Genomic DNA, 21,185 nt, shown 5'->3' on the forward strand with positions numbered 1-21,185 from the left:
TTCCCTCATTTTATTTAGCTCATGTGGCTCCCCTTAAAAGAAATGGAACACTGGTTGACAGAATTCCAAGCTTTCTTTTGGATGTGAAATTTCTGCTCAGCTCCAGCTCTCTCTCTCTCTTTCTGTCTGTGTGACTGGCATGGGTCCAGCTCTAAACCTCCTCTAGTTTCAATCTAAAATGACTAAATCTCAATAGGAAAACAACAACAGTGTCAGCCTGAGGCCAACAAAGCAAATCACTCTTACAAACAGAGATACTCAACACTGTATACATTCCCATGTGTGAGTGCTGTGTACGCAGCGGCGACTGTGGGTGTATATGACTACAAGAGGATCCTATAATAATAAGCAGTTGTGACTGTTCCCAGGCCAGTGTGTGTTGTGTGTGTGTGTGTGTGTGTGTGTGTGTGTGTGTGTGTGTGTGTGTGTGTGTGTGTGTGTGTGTGTGTGTGTGTGTGTGTGTGTGTGTGTGTGTGTGTGTGTGTGTGTGTGTGTGTGTGTGTGTGTGTGTGTGTGTGTGTGTGTGTGTGTGTGTCTGTGTGCGTGTATATTTTATCAGCCTATGAAAGTGAAAAGCCCCCCTGTCTCTGAACTCGGCAGATTCCCGTCTTAACCTTAGAGCTTCTGGTGTGAAGAGGGCCTGCTGTTCCCAGGCTGCATCTGTACTCTCTACATCAGGGTGTCAGATGACATCACATTGCTCATTTGTCACCAGCAATCTCCTTCAATCCCTTCGATTCTAGAGTCTGTCACACTTCAGGTGGTTTGTTTAGGTGATGCATGCAAATGTACACTCATCTCATTACTGTAAATCATGACAAGACAACTGGTATTGCATAGATACCTCATCAAAACATATTTTGCACAGTAAAACAAATTGGCACAGAACTCACGTACAATTGAAAGGGAACACAAACAAGCACGCACACACATTCCCACACCCAAAAGCCGCCAGTGGAGCTTAAAAATATTTTATCCCCTAAGTGGTCACAAAGGAGCCATCAGTCCTTTTCAACTCCTCTCTCATTCCCACTGTGTAAACAGTGTGTGTGTGTCTGTGTGTGTGAGTGAGTGCGATTGTGAACTGTGGAGATCACACTCCATTAGTACCCAGCCACTGTAGGCTACTCTGAGGCAGATCTAATGGGCCACAACATCACACAGAGTGTATGAAGAAAACCATAGATGTATGGATAAATGACTAAACAAAAGGAGTCCAAGAGAAAAGCACTTCCTAAAACAGGAAAAGGAAGGAATAGATAGAAATGCAAAAGGAATGCATAGACATGCAGACCAAGACCCTTTATTCTGTATAATTTGACTGATCTATGTATCCATTTACCATGTGTTACTACTGTATGTGTTATGCATTATTAAACTTGACTGACCCTTGACTGACTTCAGTTGCTTCTGTAAGTGGTTGATTGGATTCTGGCTTGCTGACTGGTTTATGAGTGAAGTGGGTCAAGTGGGAGCACCGATATCATCATGAGGGATCAGGACCTGAAGACCATGGGGACAGAAACATCACAGCCACCAAAAACTACACAGAATCAGTTAGACCTCGCTCTGTGACAGTCAAGTCTTTAAAACAGTCAACAACTTTAAAACAACAGTGCTGTATGTGCCAATGCCTCAACCAGCATACAGGGCATCCCATAAAAACAGTCCTACAAGTTTGCCAGAATTTGCCACTATACAAAGATATCCTGGGTGATTCTGAACATCCCAATGATGTGGATATTGTTTGTTCTCATCCTCAGATCATCAGTTCATATTTTACTTCAACTTTACACCGAGGCTTCTGGGGTTCGTGGATGTGCCTGTGGTTTCACTGACGCCCACTTCAGGAAGGCCTGGCAGCTGGAGAACTGAACAAATAGAGACTAATGGCAGGAGAGGCTTTCATAGTTGCCTGGGAAATAAGTGATCAGTGGAGAAATCCATTTCCCATGAAGGGGAATGTGCCGGAACCTCAGAAGCCAATAGGGAGGGATGGAGAGAGGGAGGGAGAGGAGGAGGAGTGGGTGTAAAGGATGGATTTGTGGGGCTGATGAGGTCAGACAGACTTCTGTAAATGTATGAGGACTACCAGGTCCTGTTGATAACAGCTGCAGAACCTCAGTATGTCTAATTCTGAATGAGAGCATGGAGGGGAGAGCATGGAGGGGAGAGCATGGAGGGGAGAGCATGGAGGGGAGCGCATGGAGGAGAGAGCATGAGAAAAGGTGATTAAAAAGGTGAGGATTAGAGAGTTGAGAGGGTACAAAAAGAGAGGAGAGCGATGGAAAAGGGCAAATAGTGTGTGAGGAATTAATTCTATGTATGAGAAAGTGTGAGAGGGAGAAAGAGTAAAATGTCATCTTGCCTTCCTTTAGGTCCAGGGTCCAAAACTGTCATGCTCTTTTTTGTTGAAGAACCGGCATACTCAGCCCAAGACTGTTTTCCTTGGGACAGAGTGGAGTGGGCAATTGTGAGGGAGAAAAAATAAGGAAAAGAGGGAGAGAGGGAGGGAGGGAGCTGACTGAGAGAGGGTTGTATGAGCAAGGGAAATCAAGGTTCCAAACTATGCCTCATTGTTCTGGTCTCAGAGTGTCTTTGGTGTCTGACATCCTTACACCCCCTCTTCTTTCTGCCTTCTAACTTCAGCCCAGTGGTATGTGGTTTTGTGTTTTGGGGACAGACATGAAATGCAGCACATTGACCCCCAGATACTCCAGAGCTGCCTGCCTTCCTGCTGATTGCCTGCTGGTTTGAGAAACAGCCAACAGCCCAGGTCATCAGGGCTCAAGGAGTTTTACAAGATTAGCCCAATCACTAACCACTTTGGAATTTGGAAACTATTTGCTGACACATCAAGGCTTTGTCGATTCTTGGGCATTCCTGACGAGGCTGTATCCTTTTGGAGTGTCCAGCAGTCCATTCCCCCACCCACCCCCTTAACCCCCTCCATCAAACTCCCTGTTCCAAGCTCTTGCTGGCTGGGATGGATGGCAATACTATGTAGACTTCAAGACCTACAATCTAGGGAAAAAAGGGTTCCAAAATGGTTCTTCGGCTGTCCCCATAGGAGAACCCTTCTTGGTTCCAGGAAGAACCCTTTTTGGTTCCATGTAGAACCCTTTTGGATTACATGTAGAAACCTCTGTGTAAAGGGTTCTACATGGAACCCAAAAGTGTTCTACCTGGAACCAAAAGGGTTCTACCTGGAACCAAAAGGGTTCTTCAAAGGATTCTCGTATGGGGACAGTCAAATAACCATTTTAGGTTCTAGATAGCACCTTTTTTCAAGAGTGTATAAATAATTAGTGGCACGTTTTTGTATTGGCCTAAAAAATATCCTAACATCAGGAACTAAAATAAAGAGGACATATCAACTGAATTGAAAGCCAGAGTTGATTAACAACCACATTGTATTTGTTAATGAGAAAAGAACATACAATTAATTTATTAATCATAAAAGTGTTTGCTGCTGCAACAGTATAGTCGTGGCCAAAAGTTTTGAGAATGACACAAATATTAATTTCCACAAAGTTTGCTGCTTCAGTGTCTTTAGATATTTTTGTCAGATGTTACTATGGAATACTGAAGTATAATTACAAGCATTTCATAAGTGTCAAAGGCTTTTATTGACGATTACATGAAGTTGATGCAAAGAGTCAATATTTGCAGTGTAGACCCTTCTTTTTCAAGACCTCTGCAATCCGCCCTGGCATGCTGTCAATTAACTTCTGGGCCACATCCTGACTGATGGCAGGATAATGATCAATGCTTGGAGTTTGTCAGAATTTGTGGGTTTTTGTTTGTCCACCCGCCTCTTGAGGATAGACCACAAATTCTCAATGGGATTAAGGTCTGGGGAGTTTCCTGGCCATGGACCCAAAATATCAATGTTTTGTCCACTTAGTTATCACTTTTGCCTTATGGCAAGGTGCTCCATCATGCTGGAAAAGGCATTGTTCGTCACCAAACTGTTCCTGGATGGTTGGGAGAAGTTGCGCTCGGAGGATGTGTTGGTACCATTCTTTATTCATGGATGTGTTCTTAGGCAAAATTGTGAGTGAGCCCACTCCCTTGGCTGAGAAGCAACCCCACACATGAATGGTCTCAGGATGCTTTACTGTTGGCATGACACAGGACTGATGCTAGCGCTCACCTTGTCTTCCCCGGACAAGCTTTTTTCCGGATGCCCCAAACAATCGGAAAGGGGATTCATTAGAGAAAATGACTTTACCCCAGTCCTCAGCAGTCCAATCCCTGTACCTTCTGCAGAATATCAGTCTGTCCCTAATGTTTTTCCTGGAGAGAAGTGGCTTCTTTGCTGCCCTTTTTGACACCAGGCAATCCTCCAAAAGTCTTCGCCTCACTGTGCGTGCAGATGCACTCACACCTGCCTGCTGCCATTCCTGAGCAAGCTCTGTACTGGTGGTGCCCCGATCCCGCAGCTGAATCAACTTTAGGAGACGGTCCTGGCGCTTGCTGGACTTTCTTGGGTGCCCTGAAGCCTTCTTCACAACAATTGAACTGTTCTCCTTGAAGTTCTTGATGATCCGATAAATGGTTGATTTAGGTGCAATCCTACTGGCAGCAATATCCTTGCCTGTGAAGCCCTTTTTGTGCAAAGCAATGATGACGGCACGTGTTTCCTTGCAGGTAACCATCGTTGACAGAGGAAGCACAATGATTCCAAGCACCACCCTCCTTTTGAAGCTTCCAGTCTGTTATTCAAACTCAATCGGCATGACAAAGTGATCTCCAGCCTTGTCCTCGTCAACACTCACACCTGTGTTAACAAGAGAATCACTGACATGATGTCAGCTGGTACTTTTGTGGCAGGGCTGAAATGCAGTGGAAATGTTTTTGGGGGATTCAGTGAATTTGCATGGCAAAGAGGGACTTTGCAATTAATTGCAATTCATCTGATCACTCTTCATAACATTCTGGAGTATATGCAAATTGTCATCATACAAACTGAGGCAGCAGACTTTGTGAAAATTAATATTTGTGTCATTCTCAAAACTTTTGTCCACGACTGTACAGCGATTAGTGTGCATAAATGTTACAATACTTCCAAGTCCTCTCACCATTTTTTTCTTACGGTGAACGTTTGTTGAAGGCGTCATTCAAATCCTGATTTGACAACTGTTTTGTCGCTCACGTTCCTGCGGCGCAGCCCTGTATCTCCTTCCCATCTTCCAGCGAAACAATTTCTAAGCAGCATCGCAACACCTCTGCAAAGCACATTATGGACTTTACTGGAAACATTTTAATACATCGAAACATATCAAAGAAGACAAGGGTGGCACACACTGAAAATACAATTTCTATGTACCTTTTCCCTTCATAGCTTATGGAGCGAAAGCGAACTTTCAGTGGATTTTATGGTAAGTTTACATCGGAAAAAAATGATTACATAGTCTATACTTCGTATGGAAATTACTTTATTCACATATCTTTATCCTAACTGCTGATACATTATTATTGTAGGCTACTGCATAAATAAACAGTAAAGTAAAGACAAATTGAAACAATTAGTTTTCAATTTACAGTTGCTGATGGTGGGGGCAATATATCACGTTGATCAGTCCCTTAAATTTTGTATCAAATCTGTAACGTTGTATAGTAATTTTCTACATCGAGACGAGGTAGACTGTCGGATATTCTAGACAGGAGTTGGGATCGGTTGTGTGCCTGGAGCGCATAATTGTGCGTAGAGAGAGAGAGCTGACAGTGGCGCATGGCTGGGGACAGTGGGACCAGTGCACAAGGTGACAGTGAATGTTCTCAGTCCAGTTACCAAAATATCATTAGAAATTCACATTGTTACTGTGTTTCAGTGATTATAATTTCAAGTAGGCTACAGGAAGGTAGGCTAATTATTTTGGAAAGTCTGAGACCATCATCTCTTATGCATGAATGTTTTATTGTGAGTGTCTGTGGGCGCGCTCGTGAGTGCGCTCGTGCGCGCGGCTGTGTCACCAACAAGGACATGTGTGTGTTTGTTTTTTTGATATTTTCTTTCTCTAATCCCATTTCTGGCCCCTTACATACTTACATTCTCAACATCCCTAGGTCCATACTGTAGAATGAACCTAAAACCAGACCACTTATCTTGGCTGCATGTACATTGTTTATGAAACTGTAGATCAGGATTAACTTACAAAATGAGGTCAGAGTTGATTAACATTGATTAATTTCTTCTGAATGCGTGCACCCCTACATCAGGAAATGACTACCCATTGCCAGTATTCAGCATGATGTGTAAATAGAACAAGAGTAACCAAAATCCTAATTCATTGTCCTGTAACGCTTTGAATATGTAATTCTAAATCAATGTTCTCTCATATAAATTCTAGGGGTTAATTATTTCACAAACAGGTGTCTTAAAACCTCTGCGGCTTTCAATTGGACCCCAAGAAACCCAGTACTTCGAAACAGTGAAATCAATTGGCCACTGCTGGTGTGTCATGGCACAACTGTACTGAGATCCTGCCAGCATCACAGGCCAGTGAATAGTGAGGCTTACCTCACACAATCACTCTGCTAGTAACTGATCTGAGAGCAGCAAGAAGGGAGCAGCAGCAAAACACTTATCATAAGAGGCTCCCTTATTGCGACATTTCTGATGGTATTTCTGTAAATGGGCTCTACTAATGTTTGCTATGTGGAAGTTTAGAGAGCAAACACTCTCTGGTCTGGTGGTCTAACATGCTATTGAAATGGAATAGGGATGTATTTACACTCCACTGTTGTTCTGACTTATTGCCCTTCTGTTGTGTTAACATACAGTAAGTATGGTCAAGAAGACACTGGTTAATGATGAGAGAGAGTGCTGGGAAATGAACATCTTTGGAGATTTATTTGAGCATTAGGCAATGCAATGTTGAAATGTTGCAAGGTACTGCATCAAGGGAATTATGGGGAGGGAGGACTATGTGTACACACACACACACACACACACACACACACACACACACACACACACACACACACACACACACACACACACACACACACACACACACACACACACACACACACACACACACACACACACACACACCACACCACACCACACCACTAGGGGACCTGGCAGACTTTCTATAGCCACGTCGCAAAAGTAGATCCTCGTAAACTAAGTGACAGTATTTGGAGTCATGCGTCTTAACCCACAGCCTGGTGATGCAATGCTCTAAAGCAGGGATCATCAACTAGACTCTGCTGTGGGACGATTTTTTTCTTGAGCAGATGTATATTTTTAGACTAAAACAAAATCATTTCAAACATTGCTTACATTTGTATATGATCACGTGTCTCTTTATAATGCGTGGGAATACAGATTTCCAAAATTAAAATCACTTGGAGCTGATTTCCTCCTTTTTTTATGTCCAACAATTATTATTTTTCATAAATCTTGGAGGGCAAATAAAACCAACCACGCCCGCGGGCCACAAGTTGGGGAACCCTGCTCTAAAGGGACCAGGACTCTCCAGTGGAAGCATCCTCAGAGCTGACCCACTGTGGCAGAACCATCCCAGTGCAGAGCTCAGTTCTGCAATTTGCGGGCTTTGTGGTACCAGCTGTTCCTCTGAAGACTTAAACCCATTTACTGGGCAAGCAGGAGGACACAGAGAGGGGAAAGAAGAAAAGAAAGAAAGAAAGAATGAAAGAGAGAGGCAAGGAAAGAGTGACGAGAGAGCAAAAAGAGTATAGGGAGACAGAGAATGAAAAATTGACAAGAAAGGGATATTAAAAGTGTTTCCATTCAGAGCTTTAGGTCCTTTATTTGACGGCCATAATGAAGCGCGTCCGGCTGTCTTCCCCTCACCCACTGCTCCCATTAGAGTTTCAGATCGCCGTCCCCTCCCTCCCTCCCTCCCTCCATAGTTTAAATACAATCAGACAGGCTGCCCTCGCCAGCCTTGCAGCATAACTCATCTTGTTTACGGATGTGCGCCGGTACAATTAAATAATAAATATAATGTTTAGCAGAGCCATGCATCTCCCTGTGCGTCTTTAACCAGTCCATGTACTGTATAAAGAGCCTGCAGTGGATTCCTGGTCTGCAGTATAGGGTTTATGAGCACAGAGGCATCTAAAAGCTCACAGAAAGTTGTGGAATTACTGATAAAGAGAGAGAGAGATGGGACCGTGTAAAATGTCAGGGTAGTGGAAGGAGGGAGCCATTTAGTGTGCGATTAGGGGAGATTGCAGAGGTGCTATAAGAGACAGAGACACCCACTGTGAACGATAGGAGTGGCAATTAGCCAGGGACAGGCATCCCTTACAACAGATTGGTTTTGACACAACAGGCAACCAGCCAGCAGCGACCGTCCCTCCTCCCTGCCACTCGCACGCTACCGTCACAGACGGCTAATCAGCCTCTTAATTGAATTGCAGCTAATCGTTCATGAGAAGACGAAACAGTACAGGCGCCGTCGACAAACATCCTCAGTCCTCCTTCCCCCTTTCCTTCCCCCACTATCCTAAGCCTGAGTAGCAGCAGCCTCAGGTGCCTCTACTCTAACCCCTGTACTCCAAATGAGACACCACGTCACACTGACAGGCCATGACACTAATCCTCAGAGACGCTGCGGAGCAGTCAGCCAAAGCCACATGGGGCTAAGTTAGGTGTTCACTTCCTCAGCATTTAGGACAAACATGACAGACTAGAGTAGACCTACATAAACATGGCTACAGTCCTGAAGTGCCTTAAATACAGTTAGTGGTGTAAAATTAGATGTACATTGTAACTCTAGAATACAGAATTATGTTAATTCCGCATTCTTCCTAGGGTGTCAGTTTAGTTAAGAAGGTTTGAGACAGACCTGACAATTAAACAATTAAGATTCTGTAAAGCAGAACTAGATTCAGCCGCGGACTGATTTTGTTCTTGAGCGGATGGTCAGGGGGCCGGAACATAATTACTAATCATTTTTAGACTGCAAATTGACTGCAAGAAGCCTAAAAATATATAACGTTTGACCAAAACATAATCACATTACATTTTTATTAAATCACACATCTCTCTATTGTACATGGGAATACTTTGGGACAGATTTCCAAAATCACTTGGAGCAAATTTTCTGGTGTTTTTACAGTCTTTTATGCTTTTATTTTTGCTCAGGAGGACAAATAAAATCACCTGACCTGCGGACCGGAAGTTGGGGAAACCTTCTGTAAAGACCTCTGAGAGAACTGGTCTTGTTGAAATGGATATATTGCATTTGGAGTCTGGCAATGACATACAAGGCTCTCTAAAATGTGTTGTGGTGCTCTCTTATTTTGGAAAACAACTCACATACCAAAAAAAACAAACATTTTATGACCTGTTGGCCGTTAGAAGTGACTCATGAGCCAAAACTGGGTGAAAAGAAGCATTCCCAAAATAAGTCAATCTAGATGTTCAGCAACCGGACACATTTATGTGACCCCATTTATGTGTCCTATTAATGGTTGCCTTTTCTCTAACTCTGTAACTCTCTGTGAAGTCTTCTCCAGGCAGCCCTGACGTGGTCTCAATGAAGAAAGAGAGAGGAGCCACTTACCAGTATCTCAAAACACTATCTGGATTGTGGGAGGCAGAGAACGAGAGAGGAGAGGGAGGAATGGAGAGAGGGATTAGAAGCTAATCCAGGACACGGCCAATCCCAGAGGAGCTCCTTTTCTTCCAAGACGCAGACAAAACAGTCGCACGGATTACTGCACTTTAGTGTATTGCCTTTTTTAAAAAAAAAGCATTATCCCTTTTGTATGGTGTTTCATTGCCCCTAAATGCCTGGTGTCCCGGGCCTGTGGTAAATTTCCTGAACTCTACAACAAAGGATAAAAGAAGACAACAGTCCCGGTGAGAGGGGAGCGAAGTGACAGGATGTCCCATGGACTGTGTGGTGCCACACGCAGATAAAGCGCTTTAGTGGAGACGACATGTGTGAACGGACCCCCTGCTCTTTCTGCTGGGTCTCAGAGGGACTGAAAGCTGACCACCCCTGTGGACGGTACATTCAAGATCAAACTTCTATGAGGGAATACTAAAACGACTGAGTGACTAGTGAGTGACAGGTTGGAGATATTTTCGTTGTTGATTACAGGGGACTATAAGGTGAGGTTGCTTTCAAAGCAGGATTACAAATTAGTTTCTGGAAACACTTAATGTATCTGAAGGGAAGAAGGACTTGATTGAGGAGACTTGCGGCAGCCTAGAAACCTCCATCATTAACTGGAAGGATCTGAGTTGTCAGTTAAGTGATTAAGTATCAAGTGAGTGTTTTGGTATTTGAGTGCAGTGTGTTCATGTGTGTAGGTGCATTAGAGAAGATTATTAGCTGACAATCAAAGGTGTCAGCCTATTGAGTCAATCCTCAATAAGCCATATCTAAAGTGACCTGGTTGGTGAGAGAGTTGTTGTCTTGGTGTTGTCTTGGTGTTGAAGCCTGTAGTGGTGAGAAGAGAAAGCACTGGGTGAGAGTGAAGTGGTAAATAAAGGGTGTTTTAAAGCTGACATAATCCCATTACAGTTCCTTAACAAGTTATTTATAATCTCCAACAAGTTTATTGGACAGAGCACACAGGGCCAAGCAGCTTAAACATAACCACTTTCAGATGTATAACACAGCCTAACTCCTATCTACTGTACTGTGCCAAGTTGCAAAGGAATTTTAACTAGGTTTACAGAAAACATAAATATTTCTTCTCATTTTAGGAGGATCTCGTAAACCTCTGGCAAGCTGATTGGTGTCTAGACGGGTGGGATGTTGGTTAACTGTTTGTTAACAAGACCTTGGATGGTTTTCACAGAAAGGGGTCTCTAAGTAACACTGCTGGCTGTCCAGCCTTGACAGAAGACATTGGTGCTCATTTTAAAGGAGGTAGGTATAGACTTCAGTTTGGACTGATCCTAAAAAGAGAAGAACAAGAATATTATTTTTGTAAAGCCTCATTGCTTAACTTTGAGAGGGAAGTTTAAGGACCTGTATATTTTTGTTGCTGAAGGGAAAGGTGCATTTAAATGACCTAATTATAGAAATTGTTGTGCACGTCTAAGATTGATTTAGCTCTAGAAACGTTCACAGGTATGAGCTTGCCAACAGAGAGAGCATGGTAGTTATATTGTTAGTGTTCACAAGCAGAAACACAAGTTCAAAATAACAGTCAGGCACTACTTCAATCCACAAAGAGTGAAATGTATTTTGTCTGACAAAATATGAGCATCTCTTAGTATTCTCTCTCTTTCACTGCACAAATACTGGATGAGTTATCTTTAACTGTCAGTATATATTTGGAGCTGCAAGTGGATATATTTTCTGAATTGACATTCAAAAACCCACCGTCTGGGAAAAGACCAGTGGATCCCAAGCTCAGACCACATAGGCTGTGGTTATTCCAGAATCCCTGGGATGTGTCATTCCTCCTCTTTTTATTCCTCATGACTAAAAGCTGCTGGGAAGGAGGACAGGATTTCTTTGAGGCTGGAGTCATTCTAAAGCACAGAATTGGCCCTGAGAGAGAAAGCTTTGAATGTTGACTGACTCCATAGATAACCATCATTCAACTGAAAACTTCAGTGGGACTTCCTACAGCCAAACTGCAGGTTTACGCTCAATGAATAGCTGGCACTTGCTGCCGTGTGGAGAATGTATTCCACACACTTTCTCAGCACATACTTTGTGTTTTTCTTTTTTTTAAAGATCCAGAAAGTTGTTTAAGTGTCTTTTAACACTCATTTTACATTGGAAAAGTTGACTGATTTCTTACTGGATTTTTAATCCCCCTGATTAATTATATTTAAAGGGTAGTCATCTCTGCTACCATGAGTCTGGGAAAACTGCCAGGGATTAAAGGCCTAGCGTCGGGCTCTCAGGGGAAAAGGCGCTTTAAGAGCGAACTCTCCGTGGACATGATCAGCCCACCGCTCCCAGATTTTCGCCACACCATGCACGTGGGCCGCGGCGGCGATGTGTTCGGAGACACCTCCTTCCTTAGCAACCATGGGGGCAAAGGGGAACCAGCGAGCCCCGATTCACCCACCAGCAGCACGAAGACCACCCGCTTCTTCTCCCGCACCCTGAGGCATGTACGCAGGTCCCCTGTGCCCCGTGCCAGGATCGGTTCCCGTGACCTTTCACCCCCACCGCCTCCTGTCTCACCCATCATCAAGAACGCCATCTCACTGCCCCAGCTGAACATTGACATGCCCAACGGCTACCAGAGGGTGCTGTTCCCCAGCTCAGTGAGCTCCCCAGATACCTCCCTCTACAGCTACGGTAAGAACATCTGTAATGGGGAAAAGGACATATTGCACACACACACACACACACATGCACATGCATGCGCACACACACAGGTTGCAATTTCCTCTTCTCAAACCTCCAAACAGTCAACAAACAGATAATTGTTTTCTGAGTCATCTGCAATTACCTTGGTTACACCTGCATGCAATTACGCCTATAAACACAAACAAACATAGCTGGGGAGAGAAAGATACCGAGAGGGCATTTCCTGTCATCTTTTGTGTTTGTGTGCTGCTTGACTGCATCGCATAAACCCAACACTCATCATCTCCCTTTTAAATCACTGCTGGTACAGCGAAACTGTAGTGTGTGTGTGTGTGTGTGTGTGTGTGTGTGTGTGTGTGTTCAGGGGTAGGGGTTTTAGAACAGTATGTGGGATGTCTGGAATTCCCCCCAGCCACTGGAATAGTTACCCAACTCAGATGGAATGTACCCAAATAAAGAGCACCAACAGAGGGCACAGAGAGCTAGATGACCTGGGGGATTAACAGGTTAACTCACACTATATCACCTCTTACTGTGATGTACATGTTCATTTGTATATTCTGGTCATTTCTTTAGCTCTTCTTTCTTTCCTCTCCTGTCCCATTTTCCTCTCATTCCTTTTCTACTCTCCACGTCATCAACTGTTTTTAACTTTAAGTTCCTTTCTCTTTCCCACTCTGTTATCCCCTTTATATGCCTTTCTGGGTCCTTCTCTCACCTCTCTTTCAGTAGTGGCTGAGAACTGTCCACTAGGCATTAAACCAAGCCCCCCCCCCCCATCCCCCACCCAGGGAGCATTCAGAACCAGTGAAGTCATGGCACCGTGGAATGTGTGTGTGGGTTGGGCTGGTGCTCTGAAACGACTAAACACCTTGCTTGTTTTAGACTGTCACCCTCTGGCCAATGAGGCAAACTGCAAGGCTACCTGACATTATTTTCAATGCACTTCTTTGAAAGTTGGTTTCTCTGTCTAATGAAAGTAATTGGATATTATACTGTAGATGCATTAATAGAATCAACAATGGCCTTTTTCAAGGCATGAACTGTTCTAAAAATGTATTGCATTTTAATATGTTTGTCTCCTTCCTGTCTGCAGGTCTGCAGTCTGGTTTCGTAACACTACCCCGCCACTCCCGCCTTGATAAACAGCTGCAGGACGGCACCGGACTGTTCGCTCAGGACTATCACTGTGGCTCGCTCCCTGACAACGACGGCTTCGCGCTAACGCGCTCCGACTCCTTCACCTCGTTCACAGTGGACCTTGGCCCCTCTCTCATGAGTGAGGTTCTGGGCATGATTGACAGCCCCAGTTGCCTCAGTATGCCCAATCACAGCTGGGAGTTGGGGGAAGAGGAGGAAGAGGAGGAGCAGAGCTCTGTGTTTGAGCTGGCTGTGCAGAGCCCCATGCTAAGCTCATCAAACCCTTCCATGTCAAGCACTCCGCTCAAAGTGAATGTGAACAACAGGGGGCGCTCTTGCAGCTCAGAGTGGGCAGAGGGAGAGGAGGAGGATGAGAGGTCTCTTAAGACGCCAGACGCATCTATGCGGTCTCCTACACAGGTAGAACCAGTTATGGAAGCTGAGAGGTTCCAGAGGGCAGCTGATGTGCTGGCGCGTCACTACGGGGGAGGCTCCTTCTCCAGGAGTCATCGCAGCGATTCTGCCTCCTCCTCCTCCTCCTCCCCCCTCAGCCAGCCTAAAGCCCCTTACGCCTTCCCTGAGGAAGAGGAGATCAAAGTCTGAAACATTTACCAAATGTCTATCATTGTGAGGAGAAGAACCCTTTTGATCATTAGACTACTTACTGGGTGACCTTGGTTCTGAATCCTTGCACTCAAGACCTTCAGAGGGATCCATGTTTTTCAATAAACCTTTTACATGAATGATTTGAATTGAAAAGCTCCTCCTCATAATGATAAGAGCTCTCATCTACCATCTAACAACTGGATCAATACTGTCTCTTGTTCAGTTCTAGAGAAGCTTGTGTAGAGTTTCTCAGACATGATCTGACAGCAACATTGAACAGAGTATACAGTGGGGAGAACAAGTATTTGATACACTGCCGATTTTGCAGGTTTTCCCACTTACAAGTCTGTAATTTTTATCATAGGTACACTTCAACTGTGAGAGACGGAATCTAAAAAAAATCCAGAAAATCACATTGTATGATTTTTAAGTAAGTAATTTGCATTGTATTGCATGACATAAGTATTTGATACATCAGAAAAGCAGAACTTAATAATATTTGGTACAAAAACCTTTGTTTGCAATTACAGAGATCATACGTTTCCTGTAGTTCTTGACCAGGTTTGCACACACTGCAGCAGGGATTTTGGCCCACTCCTCCATACAGACCTTCTCCAGATCCTTCAGGTTTCGGGGCTGTCGCTGGGCAATATGGACTTTCAGCTCCCTCCAAAGATTTTCTATTGGGTTCAGGTCTGGAGACTCGCTAGGCCACTCCAGGACCTTGAGATGCTTCTTACGGAGCCACTCCTTAGTTGCCCTGGCTGTGTGTTTCGGGTCGTTGTCATGCAGGAAGACCCAGCCACGACCCATCTTCAATGCTCTTACTGTGGGAAGGAGGTTGTTGGCCAAGATCTCGCGATACATGGCCCCATCCATCCTCCCCTCAATACGGTGCAGTCGTCCTGTCCCCTTTGCAGAAAAGCATCCCCAAAGAATGATGTTTCCACCTCCAAGCTTCACGGTTGGGATGGTGTTCTTGGGGTTGTACTCATCCTTCTTCTTCCTCCAAACACGGCGAGTGGAGTTTAGACCAAAAAGCTCTATTTGTGTCTCATCAGACCACATTACCTTCTCCCATTCCTCCTCTGGATCATCCAGATGGTCATTGGCAAACTTCAGACGGGCCTGGACATGCGCTGGCTTGAGCAGGGGGACCTTGCGTGCGCTGCAGGATTTTAATCCATGACGGCATAGTGTGTTACTAATGGTTTTCTTTGAGACTGTGGTCCCAGCTCTCTTCAGGTCATTGACCAGGTCCTGCCGTATAGTTCTGGGCTGATCCCTCACCTTCCTCATGATCATTGATGCCCCACGAGGTGAGATCTTGCATGGAGCCCCAGACCGAGGGTGATTGACCGTCATCTTGAACTTCTTCCATTTTCTAATAATTGCGCCAACAGTTGTTGCCTTCTCACCAAGCTGCTTGCCTATTGTCCTGTAGCCCATCCCAGCCTTGTACAGGTCTACAATTGTATCTCTGATGTCCTTACACAGCTCTCTGGTCTTGGCCATTGTGGAGAGGTTGGAGTCTGTTTGATTGAGTGTGTAGACAGGTGTCTTTTATACAGGTAACGAGTTCAAACAGGTGCAGTTAATACAGGTAATGAGTGGAGAACAGGAGGGCTTCTTAAAGAAAAACTAACAGGTCTGTGAGAGCCGGAATTCTTACTGGTTGGTAGGTGATCAAATACTTATGTCATGCAATAAAATGCAAATGAATTACTTAAAAATCATACAATGTGATTTTCTGGATTCCGTCTCTCACAGTTGAAGTGTACCTATGATAAAAATGACAGACCTCTACATGCTTGTAAGTAGGAAAACCTGCAAAATCGGCAGTGTATCAAATACTTGTTCTCCCCACTGTATATAAAAAACAACCCTTAAAACATGACAGGTTTCATTATATCTTCATAAGAAATATACCTTATACTAAGCAGATTCCATTAAACTGTCATTCAATTCTGGGATGGAACAATCTCTTGATATCGTGCAAGTCTGTGCTATAGCAGCTGCAGTACAACAGTCACACTAGACGCCGTACAACAACCAGAAAGGAGCCAAGGTTGTGTCTGTTAAAACCACTCATAGTGGTCATTCACAGACATGCCACATGGATGTAAGGAACATAATACGTTTTATTTTTAGAAGACAAAGGTAGGATTTCCAGCCTAATGGCACACTCCTTCTGTGGAAAGGATTGAAAAGGGAGATAAAACATGACTATCTGCAAAACTATTTGTAACAGTATGTGGATACTAAAGGGACAATACATTTTGTTTTGTTTGATTTTGTTTCTATCCACCTGACCTAAATTGACATATCTTCAGTGACAAAATCATCTCAGTTAGACCTAACACAAAGCCAGTTTCATAAATGATCATTTCCTGAGAAAAGTTTGATAGGAATAAAGCTTTTCTCACTAATATCTGGAATAATATCTGAGATTGCACTGCATGCTAAGGTTGAAATGAAGGGCGTGCCCTGTAAAATGTATAAAACTCATTTGGGATACACAGCCCTATAATCGTTTAAACCTATAGCTGCCTTACAGTGATAGTTATTGTCAAGTACTTTTTCCAAGTATGTTTGTTCACGGTGTTATGTTCATACATGTGACTATAATTTCTTTTTAAATAACAAGGAAACAAATGCATTGTCATACATGAAGGTAATCAAATGAAGTTGAATATTAGCTATGTTCATAAGACTACAGGCACTCTACTTAAAATGACCAGTACAGACTTGTATGTGATGTCACATATGAATACAGTATGTATACGGAACAAAATACGATTGTATAATTTTATCCATTTACCAGTAGCTGTCATAGCAGTCATATTCTTAACAATAAATACAGTTTTTTAATAAACATTGGTTCTGTCCTTTTTGACACATTGAGTGGATAAAGAAAATATACAGAAACAAGCAACAGTGATTTTCAAACAGGAATGGATATTCACTATAGACCAGGGGTAACTTGATTCAGCCGTGGGACAATTTATTTCTGAGTGAATAGGGACTGGAACATAATGATAATAATTTGTACACTGCAAATTGACCACAAGTAAGACCAGACAGATATTGTATTTGGAAATAACATAATAATTTCCTACCATACATTGAGACACTATCACGTGTCTCTCTACTTATTCAAGGGAATACTTGGGAACAGATCTAGATTAACATCATAGTTTGTCCTAAAAACTACATTAGACATACAAAGAACGCAATACTATATTGTCCCTTCATTCAGATGTAGAAGCTAAACACTCAAATTCCACTGTCTGAGATCCCAATGACTAAGAATGAGGACTCCATGGCACCTGTTGTATAGGACTGGGCAGAACTGATTTAAGTTCAGAGCAGAGACACTGCATCTCTTCCTCTCTCTCTGTCAACTACTTCCTGCACACACACACCTGAGGTTATCTTGGTGCCGGTAAGATGACATTCCACAATAGCATTCACAGACAAGCACATATATAAACACAAATGCACTTTTACATCCACCACAGCCACACACAATGCTATGCAGTTTCTCGGAGCAAACAAAACTCATTATCCTTGTAAACTTGCTTTATAAAGGCTAGTCACTGAGAAAAAACTCTGTCTTCATCATGTGATAGGGTGGGGGTATGCATTCTCAAAGGTCTATATAACTTTTAAATGAGGTCAAATTTATACTGCATTACACAATTAATGAGTTTTGTTTCCCCACCACTTCAATAAAGGATTTTGGAAACTTTGCACTTCATTTTTAATTTACATTCACGTAAAATATATAATTTTATGAATTTCTTATAATATGTTTGCCTTGCGATAAACAGTATTAGTTACAGTGTACTGATTGCTAACCAAACTGTATTGCCATCTCAAATGTCTTAAGTTTCATTTACACATTGTCATGTGATTTCCAGGAAATTAGGCTTTGAAAGATACTGAAGGCCTTATAAAAACCCTGTGGACAAAAGGTTCACTTCAGTCTACATTATGAACAAACAACAAATGGATATCACTTTGCAAACTGTAAGTAACCTTTATAATTTATGTTTGTTTATGTTGCACCTCATGGTAACTGTAGTATGGCAGTGTAAGTAGTATAATACAGTGTAAGTAGTATAAAATCAAACACTTTAAAATAAAACATTTAATCAAAACCAATTAGATTGTGTACTATCAGGTAAATAATGACAACAGGGACCATGTAGTGTATAATAATTAACAGGGTTGCATAAAAACAAAACATTCTAATGTAAAGATGAATTTACATAGATGTGGCGAAACAGACTTAAAAAAAAACGAATCCTTTCCTTTATATATATATATATATATTTGTTTTATTTGTTATGTTTATTTGTGTGTTTGTAAATATGTCATACCAAATGACATAAAGTCAAGCTCAAATTTGACACTGTAAAGATTCACATAATTGTTCTATTTAAACCAATCATGTTATCTATTATGGAGCTAATGTCAATGTTCAAGCAAACCAATTACAAAACCCAATGGTACTTTGTGATGTATCTTGAAAAGTGTTTGTCCACAGACCTGGAGGGAAGCTAAAGTAATTCCGCTACCCAAAAATGTTAACGCTCCCTTTGCTGGCTCTAACAGCCGCCCAATCAGCTTGCTGCCAGTTCTAGCAAACTTATAGAAAAGATTGTGTTTGACCAGATACAATGATATTTCTCTGTGAATAATTTAACAAATGACTTTCAGCACACCTATAGGGAAGGACACTCAACATGTACTGCACTGACACTGGTACTCTATAGAGCAATGACTACATGAAATTCTCTTCCACCTCAGGTAACTCAGGCAAGCAATAAAATATAACAAAACAGATTAAACAACATCTCAGGGAACAACGCAGACTGTGAAGAGATACACACACACACACACACACTCTACACACACATTATTCTTAGCATTATTCATTTATTTCTTTATTTTCTTTCTTCTTTTTTGTAATAGTCGTATTGTTCTTTCGTCAGTGTCCTTAGATTACATGAACAGAATGTGTAAATTCTACTAAATCTGCTGATACAGTAGAATTGTATTATTTACTATTAACCAAACTGTTTTCAAGTAAGTGCTGCTTTATATAGTAAAATACTAACAAAGGTTTTGTTTTGATGTAAGGTAACTGAAGTGAATATAATAATATACAACTGATTGATTTTTCTTAATTTTTTTTGCAGTGACTATTAGCAGCTAATAATGGAGACTGGAGAAAATAAGGAAATGGAGACAAAGAGTGAAGACGCACTGGATCCGTCGTCTGAGTGTACATGTCAAGCAGAAGAACATGTGAGTAACTGAGGAACATCATGTTGGGAACAGCAAGACAGAGAGTGTCAGGAATTGACTCTCAAATAAATCAGGAAAATTATCATTAAAACAGAGACAAAGAGACAAGCATTCTACTGGGCACATCATTTCAATGTGGACAATTGGGAAATATTTGGCTTAGACGTTAATCAATGACAGGGGACAACAGGGTAACCTAGCAGTTTAGAGCATTGGGCCAGTAACCGAAAGCTTGCTGGTTTGAATCTCTGAGCCGACTAGATGATAAATCTGTCGATGTGCCCTTGAGCAAGGCACTTAACCTTAATTGTTGCTCTGGATAAGAGTGTCTGCTATCTATGTAAAATGTAATTACAACCTATAATCACCCACTCAAAAAGACAGCCAAATATTTGTTGATTTCCCAATGTGTTATCACTATGCTTTCACTCCTCTAAAAGCACAACTAAATTCCAATGGAAAACAATGTCAGATTTTTGGTTTAGTTGTCACCTAAATGGGTCATCACTGCGCTTCCAACCATTTAACCTGTTAGGGCTAGGGGGCAGTATTGACACGGCTGGATAAAAAAACATACCCGATTTAATCTGGTTACCACTCCTACCCAGTAACTAGAATATGCATATACTTATTACATATGGATAGAAAACACCCTAAATTTTCTAAAACTGTTTGAATGGTGTCTGTGAGTATAACAGAACTCATTTGGCAGGCAAAACCCTGAGACATTTTCTGACAGGAAGTGGATACCTGATGTGTTGTATTGCCTTTAAACCTATCCCATTGAAAAACACAGGGGCTGAGGAATATTTTGGCACTTCCTATTGCTTCCACTAGATGTCACCAGCCTTTACAAAGTGTTTTGAGTCTTCTGGAGGGAGATCTGACCGAACAAGAGCCATGGAACGATGATGTCCCATTAGACACCTGGCGCGCGAGTTCATGTTGGGTACCCTCGTTCCAATACGTTATAAAAGAGTATGCATTCGTCCACCTTGAATATTATTCATGTTCTGGTTAAAAAAGGCCCTAATGATTTATGCTATACAACGTTTGACATGTTTGAACGAACGTAAATATATTTTTTCCCCTCGTTCATGACGAGAAGTCCGGCTGGCTTAGATCATGTGCTAACAAGACGGAGATTTTTGGACATAAATGATGAGCTTTTTTGAACAAAACTACATTCGTTATGGACCTGTGATACCTGGAAGTGACATCTGATGAAGAGAATCAAAGGTAATGGATTATTTACATAGTATTTTCGATTTTAGATCTCCCCAACATGACGTCTAGTCTGTATCGCAACGCGTATTTTTCTGGGCGCAGTGCTCAGATTATTGCAAAGTGTGATTTCCCAGTAAGGTTATTTTTAAATCTGGCAAGTTGATTGCGTTCAAGAGATGTAAATCTATAATTCTTTAAATGACAATATAATATTTTACCAATGTTTTCTAATTTTAATTATTTAATTTGTGACGCTGACTTGACTGCCGGTTATTGGAGGGAAACGATTTCCTCAACATCAATGCCATAGTAAAACGCTGTTTTTGGATATAAATATGAACTTGATAGAACTAAAAATGCATGCATTGTCTAACATAATGTCCTAGGAGTGTCATCTGATGGAGATTGTAAAAGGTTAGTGCATCATTTTAGCTGGTTTTATGGTTTTGGTGACCCTGTCTTTGAATTGACAAAACATTACACACAACTCTTGTAAATGTACTGTCCTAACATACTCTAAATTTATGCTTTCGCCGTAAAACCTTTTTGAAATCGTAAAACGTGGTTAGATTAAGGAGATGTTTATCTTTCAAAGGGTGTAAAATAGTTGTATGTTTGAAA

At 42.1% G+C, this 21,185-nt stretch overlaps 2 protein-coding genes across 10 annotated transcripts in view; both read left to right on the plus strand.

Moving 5' to 3' along the window:
* The first annotated feature begins 2,083 nt into the window (after positions 1-2,083).
* Positions 2,084-16,896, plus strand: LOC106607149 (cdc42 effector protein 1). Of its 4 annotated transcripts, none has more exons than XM_082976544.1 (4): positions 4,391-5,384; positions 9,492-10,868; positions 11,791-12,263; positions 13,372-16,896. In XM_082976544.1, the coding sequence occupies exons 3-4, from the start codon at positions 11,810-11,812 to the stop codon at positions 14,016-14,018; spliced, it is 1,101 nt and encodes a 366-aa protein (XP_082832670.1). In that variant the 5' UTR covers positions 4,391-5,384; positions 9,492-10,868; positions 11,791-11,809; the 3' UTR covers positions 14,019-16,896. The 4 variants fall into 4 exon arrangements, with proteins under 4 accessions (XP_014059258.1, XP_082832670.1, XP_082832669.1 ...); XM_082976543.1 differs by having other exon boundaries at positions 4,393-5,384; positions 9,492-10,051; positions 10,703-12,263; XM_014203785.3 differs by having other exon boundaries at positions 4,393-5,384; positions 9,492-9,998; positions 10,703-12,263.
* A 1,034-nt stretch (positions 16,897-17,930) lies between these two features.
* LOC106607151 (interferon-induced very large GTPase 1) overlaps positions 17,931-21,185 on the plus strand; it is a 32,930-nt gene continuing 29,675 nt past the window's right edge. For 2 of the 6 annotated variants that reach the window (XM_082976537.1, XM_082976539.1), the window contains exons 1-3: positions 17,969-18,053; positions 18,747-18,836; positions 19,229-19,337. The gene's annotated coding sequence lies outside the window, so the exon portion shown is untranslated. Of the gene's footprint in view, positions 18,054-18,746; positions 18,837-19,228; positions 19,338-21,185 lie in introns of all 6 variants that reach the window. The other 4 variants (XM_082976538.1, XM_082976540.1, XR_014392665.1 and 1 more) reach the window with 3 other exon arrangements.

The sequence above is a fragment of the Salmo salar genome, chromosome 06 (assembly GCF_965601325.2).
Source record: "Salmo salar chromosome 06, fSalSal1, whole genome shotgun sequence".
Classification (NCBI taxonomy): Eukaryota; Metazoa; Chordata; class Actinopteri; order Salmoniformes; family Salmonidae; genus Salmo; species Salmo salar.